This window comes from Chiloscyllium plagiosum, unplaced genomic scaffold, assembly GCF_037043375.1.
Source record: "Chiloscyllium plagiosum isolate Xiang-an unplaced genomic scaffold, Cpla_swu_hap1 HiC_scaffold_10, whole genome shotgun sequence".
In the NCBI taxonomy this organism is placed as follows: Eukaryota; Metazoa; Chordata; class Chondrichthyes; order Orectolobiformes; family Hemiscylliidae; genus Chiloscyllium; species Chiloscyllium plagiosum.
In genome coordinates this window covers 31590552-31609275 of record NW_028270148.1, presented here as the reverse complement: position 1 = coordinate 31609275, position 18724 = coordinate 31590552, and the positions used below count along the sequence as shown (strand labels likewise).

The following is an 18724-nucleotide window of genomic DNA, read 5'->3' as shown; positions in this document are numbered from 1 at the left end:
AGCAGTAAGAAAATGGAGGATAGTTGTCCTTATAGCTTCTTGCTGCCACTGTTGGCACTTTCTGAGTGGTGGGTGAGCTGTCTAAATGTCGAGAGACCATCCGTGAACAGCGGTGGTTCAAGTTTGGGATTCTCTTCTGGCATCCTTAGCACATGGAAGACTGCATGGCAACACTGACTTTCCTTCAGTAACAACAACTGTCCTGTTTTGCTTGGTTGGGAGGATGGTATTCTTCTTTAGCATCCTCCTTTTCAAGGTGCAGTCCCAGAAGTGACCACAGACATTGGCAGCAATGCCAAAACTGCAATCTATCAACTTTGTGAATAGCCAGCAGTTGCAAGGAGTGGGCAGGTGCCCTTTAAAGGAATAGCTGGGATAAGAACTAATTAGTTACTCAACAAAGGGTAGAGTTAAGGTTGCACACCCTTCATGTTTGACCCCCACACCCTTTGCCATCAACCCAGCTTCACAGCAATTGAGCAGAATGCATTCAACCCCAAGAATAAAACAAAGCCCTTTGTCTGGGTTTCAGTTCAAATTGTTCCAGATCCAGTAAAACTGGGTAGAATGAAAATTTAAACACACTTTATATCAAGTGACATCAAAGGTCATAACATACCTCATAAATAATGCGCTGGACTAGATCAAATTCACCTTCCAGAGAAGAATCAAGCAACAGTGCTAGAGGATTGAACTTAACCCTCATTCCATGACCAATACGTTCTGAGCCTAGCTTTTTCAGATTTGTCCTCTTTCCCTGAAACCAACAAAAACAAAATAAAAATTGGGACATGAACAACTAGGCAATGAATTATACTTCTGCCCAAAGGGTCGAGTGCAAGACATAATTTGGGCTCTTAGCAATAACCAATAGCACATGTACAAGTCACTGCGGAGCTTTAGTTTATTTCCTTAGGAGATATGGGCTTTGCTGGCTGGTCCAATTATGTTTTCATATCCCTGGTTGCCCTTCAGGCATTTGTGGTGATGGTGAGCTGCCCTTTAGAATCACTGTAGCCCATGTGATGTAGATACATCCACAGTGCGACTAGGGAGGGAGTTCCAGAATTTTGATTCAGCAAAAGGTGAAGAAATGGTGACATATTCCCAAGTCAAAAAGTGTGGCGCTAGAAAAGCATAGCCAAGTCAGGCAGCATCTGAGGGGCAGAACATAATGTTACAAGATTAAATTGTGTTCTCTCTCTGGACATTAATGTAATAGTAAAGAGTTTAGCTGCACTCTCTCTCAGTGGGGACGACATTCATGCAAGAATGCGGATGACTTCCATTCCATTTAGACAGCCATTTGCTCCTACTCCCCCTACTATTATCAAATTAAACTATCATTCAATCTCTTCCATTAAGAAATGCTTTCTAGCCATCCCCTGAAGCTTGGTATATCACACCGACATTGTCTTGGGAAATCACTGAGTCAGGAAATCATCTGCATAACGATTCCCCAGAATTAGGGCATTTACATTATCTCAGAGGATGGTCTCATCACACCATCATACCTGGGGTAACATGTGACTATGAGGGAGTGGCTGAGGGGTTTTCTTGAATGGCATGTGACTGTGGGAGAATGGCCAAAGTAACCGTGAGCGTGACCAACTGACCTGTATAAAGGGGTTATGTTTTCTTTGTTCAGGGCCTCACTTTGACTCGACTTTGCATGCCTGTGAAGAGTGTCAAAAGTGGTTACCTATCTTGTAACAAGCCTTAATAAACTTTAACTGTTTGCATAAGTTGGTGTGTGTGAATTGCATCTCCTGTATGAAACCTCAGGAAAAAAACCTAACAAGGAAGGTCAACGTTTCGAGCATAAGCTTTTCATCAGAAACATAGGACTCTGATCTCCAGCATCTGCAATCCTCAGGCTTGCCCCAATGTAATCCCAAGGCAGGAGATGAATGTCTTGGAGGGAACTTGCAAGCGTTCCCATGTAACAGTTGCCCTATCTTCCTAGATGGCAGTGGTTGTGGATTCTGAAGATGCTGTCTAAACAATACTTGGTAAATTTTTGCAGTGAAAATGTGCCGGTGGTTGAGAGAGTGACTGTTTGTAAATATGTTGTCAACCAAGCAGGTTTATTTTTCCTAAATGTTGTCAAGTTTCTTCAGTATTGTTGGAGCTGCACTCATTCCATCACATTTTTCTCTTGGAGTTGGTGGACAGGCTTTGGGGAATCAAGAGATGCAGGATTGAGAGCCTGTGACCGGTCCTTGTAGCTACAGTATTTATATGGTTAGTCCAGTTCAGTTTCAGATCAATGGTAAACCCAGTATGTTGATGGTGAGGGATGCTGCAATGGTAATGTCACTGAATGTTAAGGGGCAATGGTTGGATACTCTATGGTTGGTGACGGTCATTGTCTATTACTTGTGTGGTACTGTTGTTTGCCACATTACTCCCCAAGCCGAGATATGTTCAAGTCTTGCTGCATTTGAGCATGGACTGCTACAATATCTGAAGTGTCACGAACGGTGCTAAACATTACAGTCACCAGCAAACATCCCCATGTCTGATTTCGTAACAGAGGGAAAGTCACCAATGAAGCAACTAAAGATGATTGGGTCTAGGACATACCCAGAGGCTCTCCTGCAGAGATGACTGACGTCCAAGAGACACAGTCATCTTCCTTTATATGACTCCGACTGGCAGAATGTTTTCCCCCAAACTGATTTTGATTACCCAATAAGCACCTCTGAGTTGACAACTCGTACAAATTCTCAGGTTTTCTCTTTTGCGGTGGGGTTCCCCACAGATCAGGATGGGGATATTCATACAGCCTTCTCCTCCAGTGAGTTATTTAATTCTCCACAACTCATGATTGAATGCGGCAGGACCAGAGCGCGATTGATGGTGGAATCATTTAGCCCTGTCCAGTACTCGTTGTTTATGCCATTCGCCATGCAAAGTTGTATTTTCACCAGATTAACACCTTGTATTCATGTATGCCTGGTACTGGGCCTGGGATGCCCATCTGCACTCTTCATTCAAGCAAGACAGATTTCCTGACTTGGTAACACTAGAGTGGGATATGCCAGGTTATGAGGTTGCAGATAATTTCAGTGCAAATCTGCACAAAGCTGATTATCCACAATGTTTCGTAGACATTTAGTCTTGAGTTCTCAATCTATTCAAAATTTATCCCAATTAACAGAATGTTACTAGCACACCACACATTCTCGTGCATCCACAATGGGAATATAATGCTTCAACTCCACAAGGACTGTATGGTGGTCACTCTTATCAAATTGATAAAGTCACATCTGTCTGAGGCAGAAAAATTAGTGATGAGGCCGAGAATGTATTTCTCTCTTGTTGCTGCCTTCACCATTTGCTGCACATCCAATTCAGCAGCAATGTCCATTAGAACTCTTACCAGCTCCATTAGTAGTGGTGCTGCCGAACCACTCCTGGTGATGGACGTTGAAGTTGCTATCCCAAAATACATTCTGCACCTGTGCCACCCTCAGTGTCTCCTCCAAGTGGTGGTCAACATGAAGGAGCACTCATTCATTAACAGAAGAAAGGGAGGTAGTAGGGAGCATAAAGTGGTAATCGGAAAAAGGTTTCCTTACTCATATTTCACCTGATGCCATGAGACTTCATGGGGTCCAGAGTCAACGTTGACAATGTCCAGAGTAACTCCACCCTGACTGAAAACCATGACAACTTTGCTGGGATGGTGATGGTGCTGTCTGGGATAGTCATTCTCACGGAACCATAGCTCGTACTCATTAGCAAGATATTACTTAACTAACTAGTTTGAGTGTTCTCTCAATTTTGGCACTAGTTCCCAGGAGTTACGAAGGCTGACTTTGCAGGGTTGACAGGACTATATCTGTTGTCATCGTTTCTGGTGACGAGATCAATGTCAGGTTATCTATTGAGTTTCATTCCTTTTTTTGATTCATAGCAATTGTTACAATTAAATTGCCAGCGAGGCCATTTCAAAGGGAAGTTGAAGGTCAATTACACCGTTGGGCGTCTGAAATTACACGTGGGCAAACGAGGTATTTCCTTCCGAAAGGACATGAGTCAATCAGATTTTTTTTTAATAACAAAAATCGACAACAGTTTCATAGGGATCGAGAGAGTTTTAATTTCAGACATTTTTTCAAATTCAAATTTCACCATCTGCCATGGTGGAATTTGAACCAAAGTCATTTGAGCATTACCTGGGTCTCTGGATTACAAGTCCAGGAATGGTATCATGTGCCATTGTCTGTCCAATCTTGCCCCAATAGCTCAAGAAGTTTACATGTGAACAACTGAGCCCTACAAGTTAGTGAAGTCTGAACGGACTTAAGGTCTGAGTTAAGATTGGCAAACAAAAATATACCTTAACAGCCCAAACTTAAGAAGGGAAAACAATTGCCAAGCTATTTTACAAATGCAATCACTGTTCAGTGACCATTGTTGGAAGAGTGTGTGGGAGGTATAGGGCAGACCAGATATGCATATGATTCAAATTGATGGTGATGATGTCATATAATGCTTCCATTCTCTACCTTGGTCAGCAACAAGCAGCTACATTTATGCAGAAAATCTATGGTAGTAAGACATCTGAAGGTGCTTCACAGGAGTGCTATCAAACAAGACTGAAAAATTGAATGAATCATGGTATATCGTAGGTCAGTATCTCTAAAACTATACCAGTGACTCAAAGCTTTTAGTGAAGGTGATGGTGGGGAAAAAAAAACAGAAGTTACTAATTTACCCAGCAATCTTTGAAAATCATTTATGGGATGATGACCAGATTGGTAAGCAATGAATCATGGATCAGAAATTCTGATTCTTATTCTTATTTCATTTGCATGAGGGAAGGAGGATCATGGGAACCCATGCAGCTTTTCTTCCTAGCCACACACCACCCTGACTTGGAACTATATTGCCATTCCTTCACTATCACTGGATTCCAATCTTAGAAACTTACAAACAGCACTGTTAATGCACCAACACCATATAGTCAGCAGCGATTCGAGATGAATGGGAAATAATTTCTGGTCTTGCCAATGGCACACTCTTCTCATTTAATAATAAAAAATATGAAAAAACTTGGGAGGTGATAATGTACACAATATATTTTCAACTTTATAAAATTCAGTTTTCTATGGCATACTTTTGAATAAGAGTTCTTTGTATTAGAATAAAAGAAAAACATGTCAAATAATCTTTAAGGTCCTACACCATAAATTAGAAAAACAACAAAAAAGTGTTTTACAGACTTATATGTCCAAGTTATATTGTTATGGTTGTACATTTATATGGGATGATCACTGGATTGAAAAATCCATTCTATGTTACATTCCATTCAAGGTTTTATTTTGCCAGGTTCTCCATCACGGACCAGCAGCACGGTGGCTCAGTGGTTAGCATTGCTGCCTTACAGCACCGGAGACCCGGGTTTAATGCAGAGGCTGTATGGAGTTTGCACATTTTCCCCGTATCTGTGTGGGTTTCCTCCTACAACCCAAAAATGTGTAGGCTAAATGAATTGGCCATGCTAAATTGCTGATAGTTTTGGGTGCATTAAATATAGGGTGGGGGAATGGGTCTAGGTGGGTTACTCTTTGGATGGTTGGTATGGACTGGTTTCCACACTGTAGGTAATCTAATCTAAAACAAAACCTGTCAAATTCCATTACTTGTCCATTATGGCAGTGAAGTGAGATTCCACTGAAGCTTCTTCTGAAGCTTTTTTGGAAAAGATACTGAATGCAATACAGTTGATATTAGATTACATTACAGTGTGGAAACAGGCCCTTCGGCCCAACAAGTCCACACCGACCCGCTGAAGCGCAATCCACCCCGACATTTACCCCTTTAACCTAACACTACGGGCAATTTAGCGTGGCCAATTCACCTGACCCACACATCTTTGGATGATGGGAGGAAACCGGAGCACCCGGAGGAAACCCACGCAGACACGGGGAGAATGTGCAAACTCCACACAGTCAGTCGCCTGAGTCGGGAATTGAACCCGGGTCTCTGGCGCTGTGAGGCAGCAGTGCTAACCACTGTGCCACCGTGCCGCCCACATGGTTTACATGATATGGTTTACATGAACTTTAGTAAAACCTTTGACAAGGTCTCACATGGAAGGATAATTCAAATGTTAAGAGCCCATGGAATCCAAGGCAGTATGGCAAACTGGATCCAAAACTGGCTAACAAACAGAAGGCAAAGAGTCATGGTGAAGGGCCATATTTGTAATTGGAAGCTTGTGATCAGTGGTGTTCCCCATGTTTTGTTATGGGACCCTTGTAGTTTGTTATTTACATTAATGACTTGGATGTGAGTGTAAAAGTTAGAAGTTGTAAGCTTGCAGATGATCCGAAAATTGGTGATGGTCTTGACAGTGAAGAGAATGTTCTCAGTCTACAGCCTGATATTGATCAGCTGGTAAATTGGGCACAGCAATGGCAGATGGATTTATTCCTGATAAGTGTGAGGTGATACATTCTGGGAGGCCTAATGAAGGAAGGTAAAGCACAAGGAATGGTCGATCCCTTGGAAGTATCGAGGAACAAAGGGTTCTTGGTGTACAAGTCCATAGATCCCTAAAAGGTCTCAGCACAGGCTGACAAGATGGAGAAAAAAGGCATATGGGATGCTTGTCTTCATTAACTGGGGAAGAGAATATAGGTGCAAGTCAGTCTTGTGACAACTTTATAAAACTTTGACTCAGTCACAAATAGAATACTCTGTGCAGTTCCCGTTGCCACACTATTGGAAGGATGTGATTGTTTTGAAGAGGATGCACAGGAGACCGGGGGGGCGCACGGTGGCTCAGTGGTTAGCATTGCTGCCTCTCAGCATCAGGGACCGGGTTCAATTCCAGCCTTGGGTGACTGTCTGTGTGGAGTTTGCACATTCTCCCAGTGTCCGCATGGGTTTTCTCTGGTTTCCTCCCACAATGCAAACATATGCAAGTCAGGTAGATTGGCCATGCTAAATTGCCCATCGTGTTCAGGAATGTGTAGGTCAGATGCATTAGTTAGAGGTAAATATAGAGTGGTAGGGGTCTGGGTGGGTTACTCTTCAGAGGGTCAGTGTGGACTTGTTGGGCTGAATGGCCTATTTCCATGCTGTAGGGCTTCTATTCTATTCTAAAAGATTCACTAGATTGTTTCCTTGGTTGAAAAAACTCAGTTACTATGAGAGACTGGATAGGCCAGGTTTTTTACCTTGGAGTAGAGGAGGCTAAAGCAGGATCTGATTTAGGTATACAAAAGCATGAGCAGCATAAACAGAGGTAGATCATGTGAATCTCTTTCCCACGGCAGACATGGCTGAGGCCAGAGGGCATAAGTCTAAGAAAAGGAGTAAGTAGTTGAGTGCAGATCTGAGGACAGGTTATTTTTCAACCACAGGGTGGTAGATATATGAAACATGCTGCCTGAGAGGGTGGGTGGAGGCAAGTATTCTCGCAAAATGTAGGAAGAATCTGGCTAAGTACTTAGAGTCATAGAGATGTACAGGACGGAAACAGACCCTTCAGTCCAACTTGTCTATGCTGACCAGATATTTCAACCCAATCTAGTCCCACCTGCTAGAACCCGGTCCATATCCCTCCAAACTCTTCCTATTTATAGACCCATCCAAATTCCTTTAAAATGTTGCAATTGTACTCGCTTCCACCACTTCCTCTGGCAGCTCATTCCATACATGTACCATTGTCTGCATGAAAAAGTTGCCCCTTAGGTCTCTTTTATATCTTTCCCCTCTCACCTTAAACCTATGCCCTCTAGCTCCGGACTCCTGCAACCCAGGGAAACCCAGCCTCTGACGCTCCAGGGAAAACAGCCCGAGCCTGTTCAGCCTCTTCCTATGGCTCAAATCCTCCAACCCTGGCAATGTCCTTGTAAATCTTTTCTGAACCCTTTCAAGCTTCACAACATCCTTCCGATAGGAAGACCAGAATTGCATGCAGTATTCCAACAGTGGCCTAACCAATGTCCTGTACATCTGCAACATGACTTCCCAACTCCTGCACTCAATACTCTGACCAATAAAGGAAAGCATAACAAACACCTTCTTCACTGTCCTATCTACCTGTGACGCCATTTTCAAGGAGCTATGAACCTGCACTCCAAGGTCTCTTTGTTCAGCAACACTCACTAGGATCTTACCATGAAGTGTATAAATCCTGCTAAGATTTGCTTTCCCAAAATGCAGCACCTCATATTTATCTGAATTAAACTTCATCTGCCACTTCTCAACCCATTGGCCCACCTGATCAAGATCCCAATATAATCTGAGGTAACCTTCTTCGCTGTCCAATTGCGGTGTCATCTGCAAACTTACTAACTGTACCTCTCATGCTCGCATCCATATCACTTATATAAATGATGAAAAGTAGTGGACCCAGCACTGATCCTTGTGGCACACCACTGGTCACAGGCCTCCAGTCTGAAAAACAACCCTCTACCACCACCCTCTGTCTTCTACCTTTGAGCCAGTCCTGTATCCAAATAGCTAGTTCTCCCTGTATTCCGTGAGATCTAACCTCGCCAACCTGTCTTCCATGGGAACCTTGTTGAATGCCCTACTGAAGTCCGTATAGATTACATCTACTGCTCTGCCCTCATCAACCTTCTTTGTTACTTCTTCAAAAAACTCAATCAAGTTTGTGAGACATGATTTCCCATGCACATAGCCATGTTGACTATCCCTAATCAGTCCTTGCCTTTCCAAATACATGTTCATCCTGTTCCTCAGGATTCCCTCCAACAACTTGCTCATCACCGATGTCAGGCTCACTGGTCTATAGTTCCCTGGCTTGTTCCTACCACCTTTCTTAAACAGTGGCACCATGTTAGCCAACCTCCAGTCTTCCGGCACCTGACCTGTGACTGTTAAACTGTCAGGGCACAGCAGATGATGGACCAACTGCAGGTAAATGGGATTGGTGTAGTTTAGTGTTTGTTGGACGGCAGAGACATGATGGCCTGAAGGGCCTGTTTCTATGCTTTATGACGCCATGATGCTATAATAGAAAGAGTGAAGGTAAGACCAAGAGATAACAATGAAAAGACAATTTCAAAGAAACAAGTAAAGAAATGCACCAAATAATAAAGGAAATTTCTTCCTCCATTTCATTTGGACATGCAGATGAACTGTATAAGATGAAATGCCAATTTTGAAATTATCCTGGAGCCCATCTCTATTACAACAGTGTGCTCCAAATAGTTTAGAATTAAATGGCTTAATAAGTTTCACTGCAGCTAGCTATCTCAGATACAGCAGTAAGGAAAGTTACGTATACTGATCCAAGGAGGGGGTCACAGCAAATAAAGTGCAATTCAAATCAGCAATGTTTCTAAAATACAGATTTATCCATGTTCTTGTCAAAATGAGAACATGTATTTTTGTTCTCTCTTTAATACTAAAGCTGTAACTAATATAGAACATTAAAGAAAGTGTGGACCATTAGCATATACATGCATCATTTCAGGACCATTAGATCACAAGCTAATGTTTTAAACAAAATTCTAGGTTATAGGTAATAAAATTTACCAATGCTAACAATAATCTAATTCCAAAATAAAGCATAATTTTCAAAAAGATCTTTTTGAAACCTTTTTGCATATTATACATGAATGAACAAAGTACAGCAATAACTAGTGGCTAAAGGAGTTAAAAATATCAAAGCTAAATTCTGCGAATGCTGGGAATATGAAATAAACACAAAACACTGGAGAAATTCAGCAGGTCTGGCAGTAAAGAGAGAATCAAGTTAATGTTTGGAGTCCGGTATGACTCTGCAGACTCTTCAGATTATTTTACGAATTAAGCTCAGGAGCCTTGAGGTCCTAATCAATGATCTTTTAATAAGACCATAAGACATAGGAGCGGAAGTAAGGCCATTCGGCCCATCGAGTCCACTCCGCCATTCAATCATGGCTGATGGGCATTTCAACTCCACTTACCCGCATTCTCCCCGTATGATATGGATAATGAGCCAATGTTGGGAGACTCGACCCCAAAATGAATTCAAAAGTGGCACTACATTACTTGACTTCCAAAAAAAGTCTGTTTTAGACAAACACATTCAAAAAGTGGCAAGGTATCCATGATGCCCCTGGCTCCACTTATCTTTCTAAGTGCCATACTATTTCCTGTCCAATGCCTGTGTTTTGTTTCATCATTGTCTCAGCCCCATTACTTTGTCTCAGGGTCAATACTGTTTCAGCCACATTGCATTTTCACAGAAACTCTGCCAGCTGCATCAGCACCCGAGTGTCTTTAATCAGTTCAACTAATTTTTCTTTAAATATCTCTTCTTGAATAAGAATAACAAAATTAATCTTAAATGACTACTATGATTTGCTTTTGAGGTTAACTAAAACTCTCTACCTCATTCTAATCCCTGGCTTACATGTTAATGGATAATAAACCTAAGCTTCCACCTAAGAAACATACCAACTCAAAATGTTAACTGTTACTTTCCCCACAGATGCTGCCAGATCGGAGTTTCTCCAGCACTGTCTGTGTTTTTGTCTAAATCTTTCCATTTTAGAAAAAAAGCAAGCATGTATTCAGGAAAACGAACTGCATTTGATAATTGGAAAGTTAAGTTAATATTTTTGGAAATTTAAATGAAAGAAATAAAGCACCTGGTCAAAAATACAAATTGCATCGCTATCAAAATTATTTGTGCAAACTAAAATGAGATCAATTTATGATTTCAAATTTTCAGCAAAAATCTTAACAGTGTGGACTACTCACAGGTGGCAAGATGGTATGTCCAGTAATTTCAGGTGCGCGCATATTAAAAGTATCATCTCCTACATTCTCCTGTTCACCAGTAATAGGATATGGAGGTGGGGGGTATGGGGGATATTCGTCTGTTAATTCTTCTGAAGAGTGTGGGCTATCTTCACTTTGGTGCTCTTCCACAGAAGATAGAACAGAAGATGTTGGTATCTGTCCCTCCAGAAAAGAACCACGTGGAGAAGATGAAACATGTTCTTCAGCATCTGAAGTTTCAGCTTCCTTCTTCAGAATTAGTTCAGACTGATCTGAAGGAATATTTGTTACAGCTGGAGAGTCTTCCTCTTGTTTAATACCGTGATCTGTGCTTTCATCAACAACATTCGCTTCTGCAGATAAAAGAGCAGGTTGTTTTGGCTGGTAGAATGGCATTGGGCTACCAGTCTCCATAGCAGCCAGTGTCGTGCGCTGGTACAGCAGCTTCTGAATATTAGGTCCATTTGGTCCCTCTGGTTCTGTAATTGAGCTACGCTTTTTCAGTGGCCTGGGAGCGTTGGACAGTTTTTTCCTTAATGCTTCCAAGTCAGCATCACTCTGATTTCGGTATGGATTGTACATAAAAGGCAGGAGCTTCGTGGGGCTCAGTGGTCGTGGAATGCGTTCAGTCTCCGAATGGTCTGCTGGAGATGCAGCATTATCAGTCTCAGAATCAGGACCATCTGGTTTATCTTGGCTCTTTGAATGTGTACTACTAATCTCCTGGTCATTTTGATGCTGATTGCCTACGTAATTCTGAGAGGACCCAGGAATAACTGGTTTGCCATACACTGCAATTGACAAAATAACACGGAACACAAATTTAGAAATAGCCAAAGTTAATTTGATTTAACATTTCACGGAATAATTTTCTGCTTGCGAATTTTCCTCTTAAATTTTATACACTTACAAATAGGTTTGTTAAAAATGTGATACTGAAATGATCCCCATCATTTTGTTTTTTATCCAATGTTACCAATACACTATCCTGTTGTTGTTCATCACAGAAGCTAGCTAACCTGTGGCATTTCCATCATTTCCTATTTTTATAGGGACAACTTTACTATTGCAAACTCTGCTTGAACACACAAATAGCAGCAGTGGTGGGCCACCCTTGATAACAGCTGATCACATCATATTCTGTTCTCGCCCCAATAACCTGAAATGCCTTAAGTTCGAAAAATGTATCAATTTCTTTAAGTATATTCAGTGCTATTGCCTCCAGTCTTCTGTCAAAAATTCCACAGATTCATCAACCATCTGAGCCCTGTCAGAAATTTGTATGTTTCAAGAGATCCCCTTTTATTCTTCTCAATTCCAGTGATGACTGACCAGTCGACCCAATCTCTTTTTACAGGAATAATGAATTTGCTATCCCAGCAAAAGTCTGGTGAACTTTTTCTGCACTCCCCTTAACATTAAGTAATTTTTTTTTAGGTAAAGAGAGCATAGGGTCATAAAGACATAGAGATGTACAGCACGGAAACAGACCCTTGGGTCCAACTCGTTCATGCCGACCAGATATCCCAACCCAATCTAGTCCCACCTGCCAGCACCTGGCCCATATCCCTCCAAACCCTTCCTATTCATATACCCACCCAGATGCCTTTTAAATGTTGCAATTGTACTAGCCTCCACCATTTCCTCTGTAGCTCATTCCATGCACGTACCACCCCCTGCTTCACAAGTTGCCCCTTAGGTCTCTTCTTTATCTTTCCCCTCTCACCCTAAATCTATGCCCTCTAGTTCTGGACTCCCCCACGCAGGGAAGAGACTTTGCCTATTTATCCTAACCATGCCCTTTATGGTTTTATAAACCTCCATAAGGTCACTCCTCAGCTTCCGACGCTCCAGGGAAAACAGCCCTAGCCTATTCAATATGTCCCTATAGCTCAAATCCTTCAACCCTGCCAACATCCTTGTAAATCTTCTCTAAACCCTTTTAAGTTTCACAACATCCTTCCAATTGGAAGGAGACCAGACTTGCACGCAATGTTCCAAAAGTGGCTGAACCAATGTCTTGTACAGCCGCAACATGACCTCCCAACTCCTGTACTCAATACTCTGACCAATCAAGGAAAGCATACCTTATACCTTCTTCACTAGCCTATCTACCTGCGACTCCACTTTCAAGGAGCTATGAACCTGCACTCCAAGGTCTTTTTGCTCAGCAACACACACGGTCAAAACTCCAGTCAAGGTTGTTTGCTGGGAGGCGTTGTGCAACACAACTTCCTAGGTTCATAGGATGGGAAGGGAGGTTTGGAAAAAGTTTTCTGCATGTAGAGTCCAAATATTATGTGCAGTCTACCATACACCATTAAAAGTAAAAACTGTCTGACAACAAACCCATCTTAACATTTCCACAATTCTAATCTGAGCATCATACAGCATATGGATAAAAACATTTTTTTAAAGAAGAAGTTCTATCTTATGGAGAGATTTCCACTGTAGTATTTATTTCCTTAGTCCAAAAAGATTTTAAATTCACAAACTCCGTTATTGGACAAGCGCTACAAAAACAGCCAGAGTACACGAGCAAAAAATAACATGACTATCTTCCCTATCAGAAAGTATTAATCCACACCACTATCACTTAACATGAAGACACAAAATATATATCTCAGAGCAAAAATCAATTGTTTAGAAATAACAATGTTGGGAAAGGGAGAAGGGAATATTACATGCTAACACCAGATCACAATGGAACCATCAGAAAACAAAATCCAAAAATTCAATTCAAAACAGCCAATAAATGAAATCTTCCTTACCACTTGTGAATTGAGGCCGTGTCTGTACTTTGGTCAATGCACTCTGAACAGCCTGTTGGAAGTTTTTGCCTGGTGCCTGTTGTTGTGTGTACATGGTGTAAATAGAACTTGCAGCCACTGTCTCTGGTTTTTTCAGGGGTTGGGGTGGAGGTTCTTTAGATGGTTGTGGGGTGAAAGGTCGTACTGTAGCGGCAGGTGGCGCCTCTGGAGAAGAATGAATTTGCATACTTGAAGCACAATGCTGTGATCCTGAAGTTTGCGTTGGTTTCAGCTTATTGACTATGGTTCCTACATTCCCAGGCAACTTTTGAGTGATTGACTCTGGCTTATTCTCTGCTATAGCAGCTAAATTAGATGGTCCAAAATAAGGTAAGGAAATCTGCTTTGGTTTGGAAGGGACAGGGGGTGGTACTTTAACGACATTCTTGTTAGCAGTCTGAAAATCAAAATTGAATAAAATTAGTTTACATAAAAATAGAACTTCAAACATTTTGATAAATGAGGATCTGGATTATTCCATATTTTTACTGATCTTCAAAACTTTGCACTTAGAACGGAATCATTTTACTCTTCACAAATTAGTCACTGTGCGTGCCACAAAAATCCTCTCCTGGTCATAGAATCCTCCCCTCACAGGTTGAACCAGAACACCACCAAATGTGAGATCTTGTTAAACTTGATCTCCTATCGTCTCCAGTGTAAAGAGACCATAAGATGTAAGAGAAGAATTAGGTCAGTCAGCCCATCGAATCATCTTCACCATTTGATCATGGCTGGTGTTTCTCAACTTCATGGGGACTCTCTAGTCCGAGGTACAAATAGATGTTTCTGTGGCCAGCAGCGAAAAGTCAGAATGGTGTGTTGCCTCCCTGGTACCAGGATCAAGGATGTCTCAGAGAGGGTGAGAATGTTCTCAAGGAAGAGAGGGACCAGCAGGAGGTCATTGTACACATTGGAACCAACGAGATAGGAAAAGGATGAGATTCTGAAGGGAGAATATAAAAAATTAGACAGGAATTTAAAAAGGAGATCCTCTGGAGTACTAATATCTGGATTACTCCTGGTGCTGCAAGCTAGTGAGGGCAGGAATAGGAGGATAGAGCAGATGAATGCATGGCTGAGGAACTGGTGTGTGGGAGAAGGATTCAATTTTTGGATCATTGGAATCTCTTCTAGGGTAAATGTGACCTGTACAAGAAGGACAGATTGCACCTGAATTGGAAGAGGACTGAGACACTGTCAGGGAGATTTGCTAGAGCAGCTCAAGAGGATATAAACTAATAAGGTGGTTGGGGGGGTTGTGGAGAACCCAGGGAAATAGTGAGGAAAGAGATCAATCCGAGATTGGCACAGTTGAAAAAAGAAGCGAGTCGAACAGTCAGGCACAAAGCAGACAACAATGTAGGGCTGACAAATAAACGCAGTTTTATTTCAATGCAAGAGGCCTAACAGGGAAGGCAAAAGAATTTAGGGCATGGTTAACAACATGGGACTGGAATATCAGCAATTACAGAAACGTGCACAGGGATGGACAGGACTGGCTGCTTAATGTTCCAAGAGACAAATGCTACAGGAAGAACAGAAAGGGAGGCAAGAGAGGAGGGGGAGTGGCATTTTTGATAAAGGATAGCGTTACAGCTGTACTGAGGGGAGAATATTCCCGGAAATACATCCAGGGAAGTTACTTGGTTGGAACTGAGAAATAAGAAAGGGATGATCACCTTACTGGAATTGTATTGTAGACCTCTAAGTAGTCAGAGGAAATTAAGAAACAAATTTGCAAGGAGATCTCAGTTATCTGTAAGAATAACAGGATGGTTATGGTAGGAGTTTTTAACTTTCCAAACATAGACTAGGACTGCCATTGTGTTAAGGGTTTAGATGGAAAGGAATTGTTAAGTGTGTACAAGAAAATTTTCTGATTCAATATGTGGATGTACCTACTAGAGAAGGTGCAAAACTTGACTTACTCTTGGGAAATAGGGCAGGTGACTGAGGTGACAGTGGAAGAGCACTTGGGGCCAGAGACCATAATTCTAGTTTTAAAATAGTGATGGAGAAGAATAGACCAGATCTAAAAATTGACGTTCTAAAGTGAAGGAAGGCTAACTTTGATGGTATTAGGCAAGAACTTTCAGAAGCTGTTTGGGGGCAGATTTTGCATGAAAAGGAATGGCTGGAAAATGGGAAGCCTTCAGAAATGAGATAATAAGAGTCCAGAGACAGTATACCCCCATTAGGGTGAAAGGAAAGACCGGTAGGTATAGGAATACTGGATGACTGAAGAAATTGAGAGCTTGGTTAAGAAAAAGAAGGAAGCATTTGTCAGGTATAGACAGGATAGATTGAGTGAATCCTTAGAAGAGTATAAAGGAAGTAGGAGTATACTTAAGAGGGAAATCTGGAGGGCAAAAAGGGGACATGAGATAGCTTTGGCAAATAGAATTAAGGAGAATCCAAAGGGTTTTTACAAATACATTAAGGACAAAAAGGGTCACGAAGGAGAGAAAAGGTTCCCTCAAAGATCAGCAAGGCGGCCTTTGCGTGGAACCGCAGGAGATGGGGAGATACTAAACGAGCATTTTGCATCAGTGTTTACTGTGGAAACGGACATGGAAGGTTTCGACTCTAGGGAAATAGATGGTGATATCTTTAAAAATATCCATATTACAAAGGAGGAAGTGCATAAAAGTGGATAAATCCCCAGGACCTGATCAGACATTTCGTTACCTTACTAGGTAACATCTTCAGTGGACCTTATGCGAAGCGATGCTGAAAATTCCTGCTTTCTATTTACATGTTTGGGTTTCTTTGGGTTGGTGATGTAATTTCCTGTGGTGACTTCACCACTTCGACTGGGCCAACACATCCATCCTAGGACAAGCCAAACAAAGACACACACGAGAATTCCTAGAAGCATCGCGTTCTAACCGGAACTTTATCAACAAACACATCAAGTTAGACCCCATCTACCACCCCCTGAGAAAAGGAACAGGAAGTGACTTCACCACAGGAAATTACATCACCAATCCAAAGAAACCCAAACATAAAAATAGAAAGCAGGAAATTTCAGCATTGCTTCACATGAGGCCCACTGAAGGTGTTACCTAGTAAGGTAACGAAACATCTGGAAATGAACCTTTCAGCTCAGCGAGCAAACCTACATCCAAAATTCAGAAAATAGCCTGTGCCTCTATTCTTCTTACTGCATTACCTTGCACTTTTCACATGGCATTCCATCTGCCACTTTCTTTGCCTGCTCTTCTAGTGACCCACTACTTCCTCAACACTATCTGTCCCTCCAGCTTTGTGCCATCTGCAAATTTATTCACAATGCTGACAGTTCCATCATCCATATCATTAATGCATAATACGAAGAGTTGTGGTCCCAACTCTGACCCCTGTGCAACTCCATTAGAACACATTTCTCTATCTCTGCCCATATTTCAGCCTCCTACTATTGGAACCCTTTTGTCACTGTCACATTAAATTAATTCAGTTCATCATCCATCCATTACTTTACTGAAACATCAGTTTGACTAAAACTTTATATTCCAACATTATGCACTGTTTATTTATTACACTTGTCCTCACTTACCTACATTTGACTCTGACTGCCTCAAATCCTTGAATAGGTGAAGGTATTAGAGATAGGAGGTCAAATTTATTTAAGGCTCAGGATTATGAAATGCAGATAACAAAGTGGAGCTAAGACCACAACCAGATGATCCATGATCTTACTGAAAGGTGCAGAAGGCTAATAGGCCCAAATGGCCTACTCCTGCGCTTACCGTCTTAGGTTTTACATCCTTCATCTTCTCTTCATATCGGTCAACCATTTTGTTCCATCTTATTTCTTAAATCTCCACCAGCCATATTTTATTTTGTTGAACATTCTATATCTCAAATTCTCATCGTTCTCACCACCCCATTACTGGCAGTATATCCTTCAGCTAGTTGGTTTCTCGACAATTCTCTCCAGATCCCTTCCTCTTAAACTTCCAGTAGCTAGCCCTTGCATGAAGCTTTTGCGATTCAACTCTAGTGCTTTTTCATCATCTCACTATTCCTTTTACATATTCTGATCCATAAATCAATTTGACACATTCTCTATATTAAGGATGCAATCTGTTCTGATATAACACATTAGTTCTGTTCCTGTGCAATCCAAGAAAATCATGTAATAGCAGCACCATTTAAACAAATGGGGCTGGCTTTGTCTAACAGCCAATACAAGTAAGGAAAGTTTTTGTTTTATAAATAATGGTCTAAATTCTTCAATTGGGTTATAACCAAATCAAATTGAAGAAATGCTTGTTATAGCAGAACCGATATTATATAAATAAATCTAAGTTCTTATTGATACTCCTTTAATGATCAAATGCATAAACAATCTAAACAACAAAAAGATACCTGTACTAACAAATAAGATAGCTTAGTTTGATCCAGGGAGAAATTGCAATATCAAACTGATTAATGTTTTAAACTTCCACAGTTACATCAGAGCAAGAGCAAATGTATTTTCTAATTATTCAGTCCCATAATTTTCATATATTTATTGCAAATAAGATTTCAAAAAACAGGTTTTCAATTCTGAAATACATTTTCAATTAAATAGAGCATTTCACTGAGAAAACTATTGCAGATTTGAAGAATTCATTAACTAAACACAAAAATGCAGTGATTAGATTAGATTACCGACAGTGTGGAAACAGGCCCTTCGGCCCAACAAGTCCACACCGATCCGCCACCCACTCATACCCCTACACTTGCTCATCACCTACCACTACGGGCAATTTAGCATGGCCAATTCACCTGACCTGCACATCTTTGGACTGTGGGAGGAAACCGGAGCACCCGGAGGAAACCCACGCAGACACGGGGAGAATGTGCAAACTCCACACAGTCAGTCGCCTGAGGCGGGATTTGAACCCAGGTCTCTGGTGCTGTGAGGCAGCAGTGCTAACCACTGTGCCACCGTGTGTAAAGGTTTGAAACTTCAGGGAGGTCCCTACTTAATGCCACCTAAACATAATTGTTACTTCATACAAAAGATTCATTTTGTCTTAATTAACACCCATAGATCCAACATGAAATTTTCTGAATTCCGACTCTTACTCAAAAACCCAATTCTCTCAGACACAGTGGTAGTCCAGCACCAGAGACTCAGGCAAATTCAGAGCTGAATCTTG

The 18724-nt window shown here is 41.4% G+C and overlaps 1 protein-coding gene across 2 annotated transcripts in view; it reads right to left on the bottom strand.

Moving 5' to 3' along the window:
• Positions 1-18724, bottom strand: part of LOC122552713 (apoptosis-stimulating of p53 protein 2-like) — a 117491-nt gene that overhangs the window by 17184 nt on the left and 81583 nt on the right. The window contains exons 12-14 of one of the 2 annotated variants that reach the window (XM_087991255.1): positions 13533-13968; positions 10741-11552; positions 620-757 (exon numbers count right to left, since the gene is read on the bottom strand). In XM_087991255.1, the coding sequence (XP_087847381.1) occupies positions 620-757; positions 10741-11552; positions 13533-13968 (1386 nt within the window). Of the gene's footprint in view, positions 1-619; positions 758-1637; positions 1677-10740; positions 11553-13532; positions 13969-18724 lie in introns of those variants that run through there. The other variant, XM_043695612.2, reaches the window with a different exon arrangement.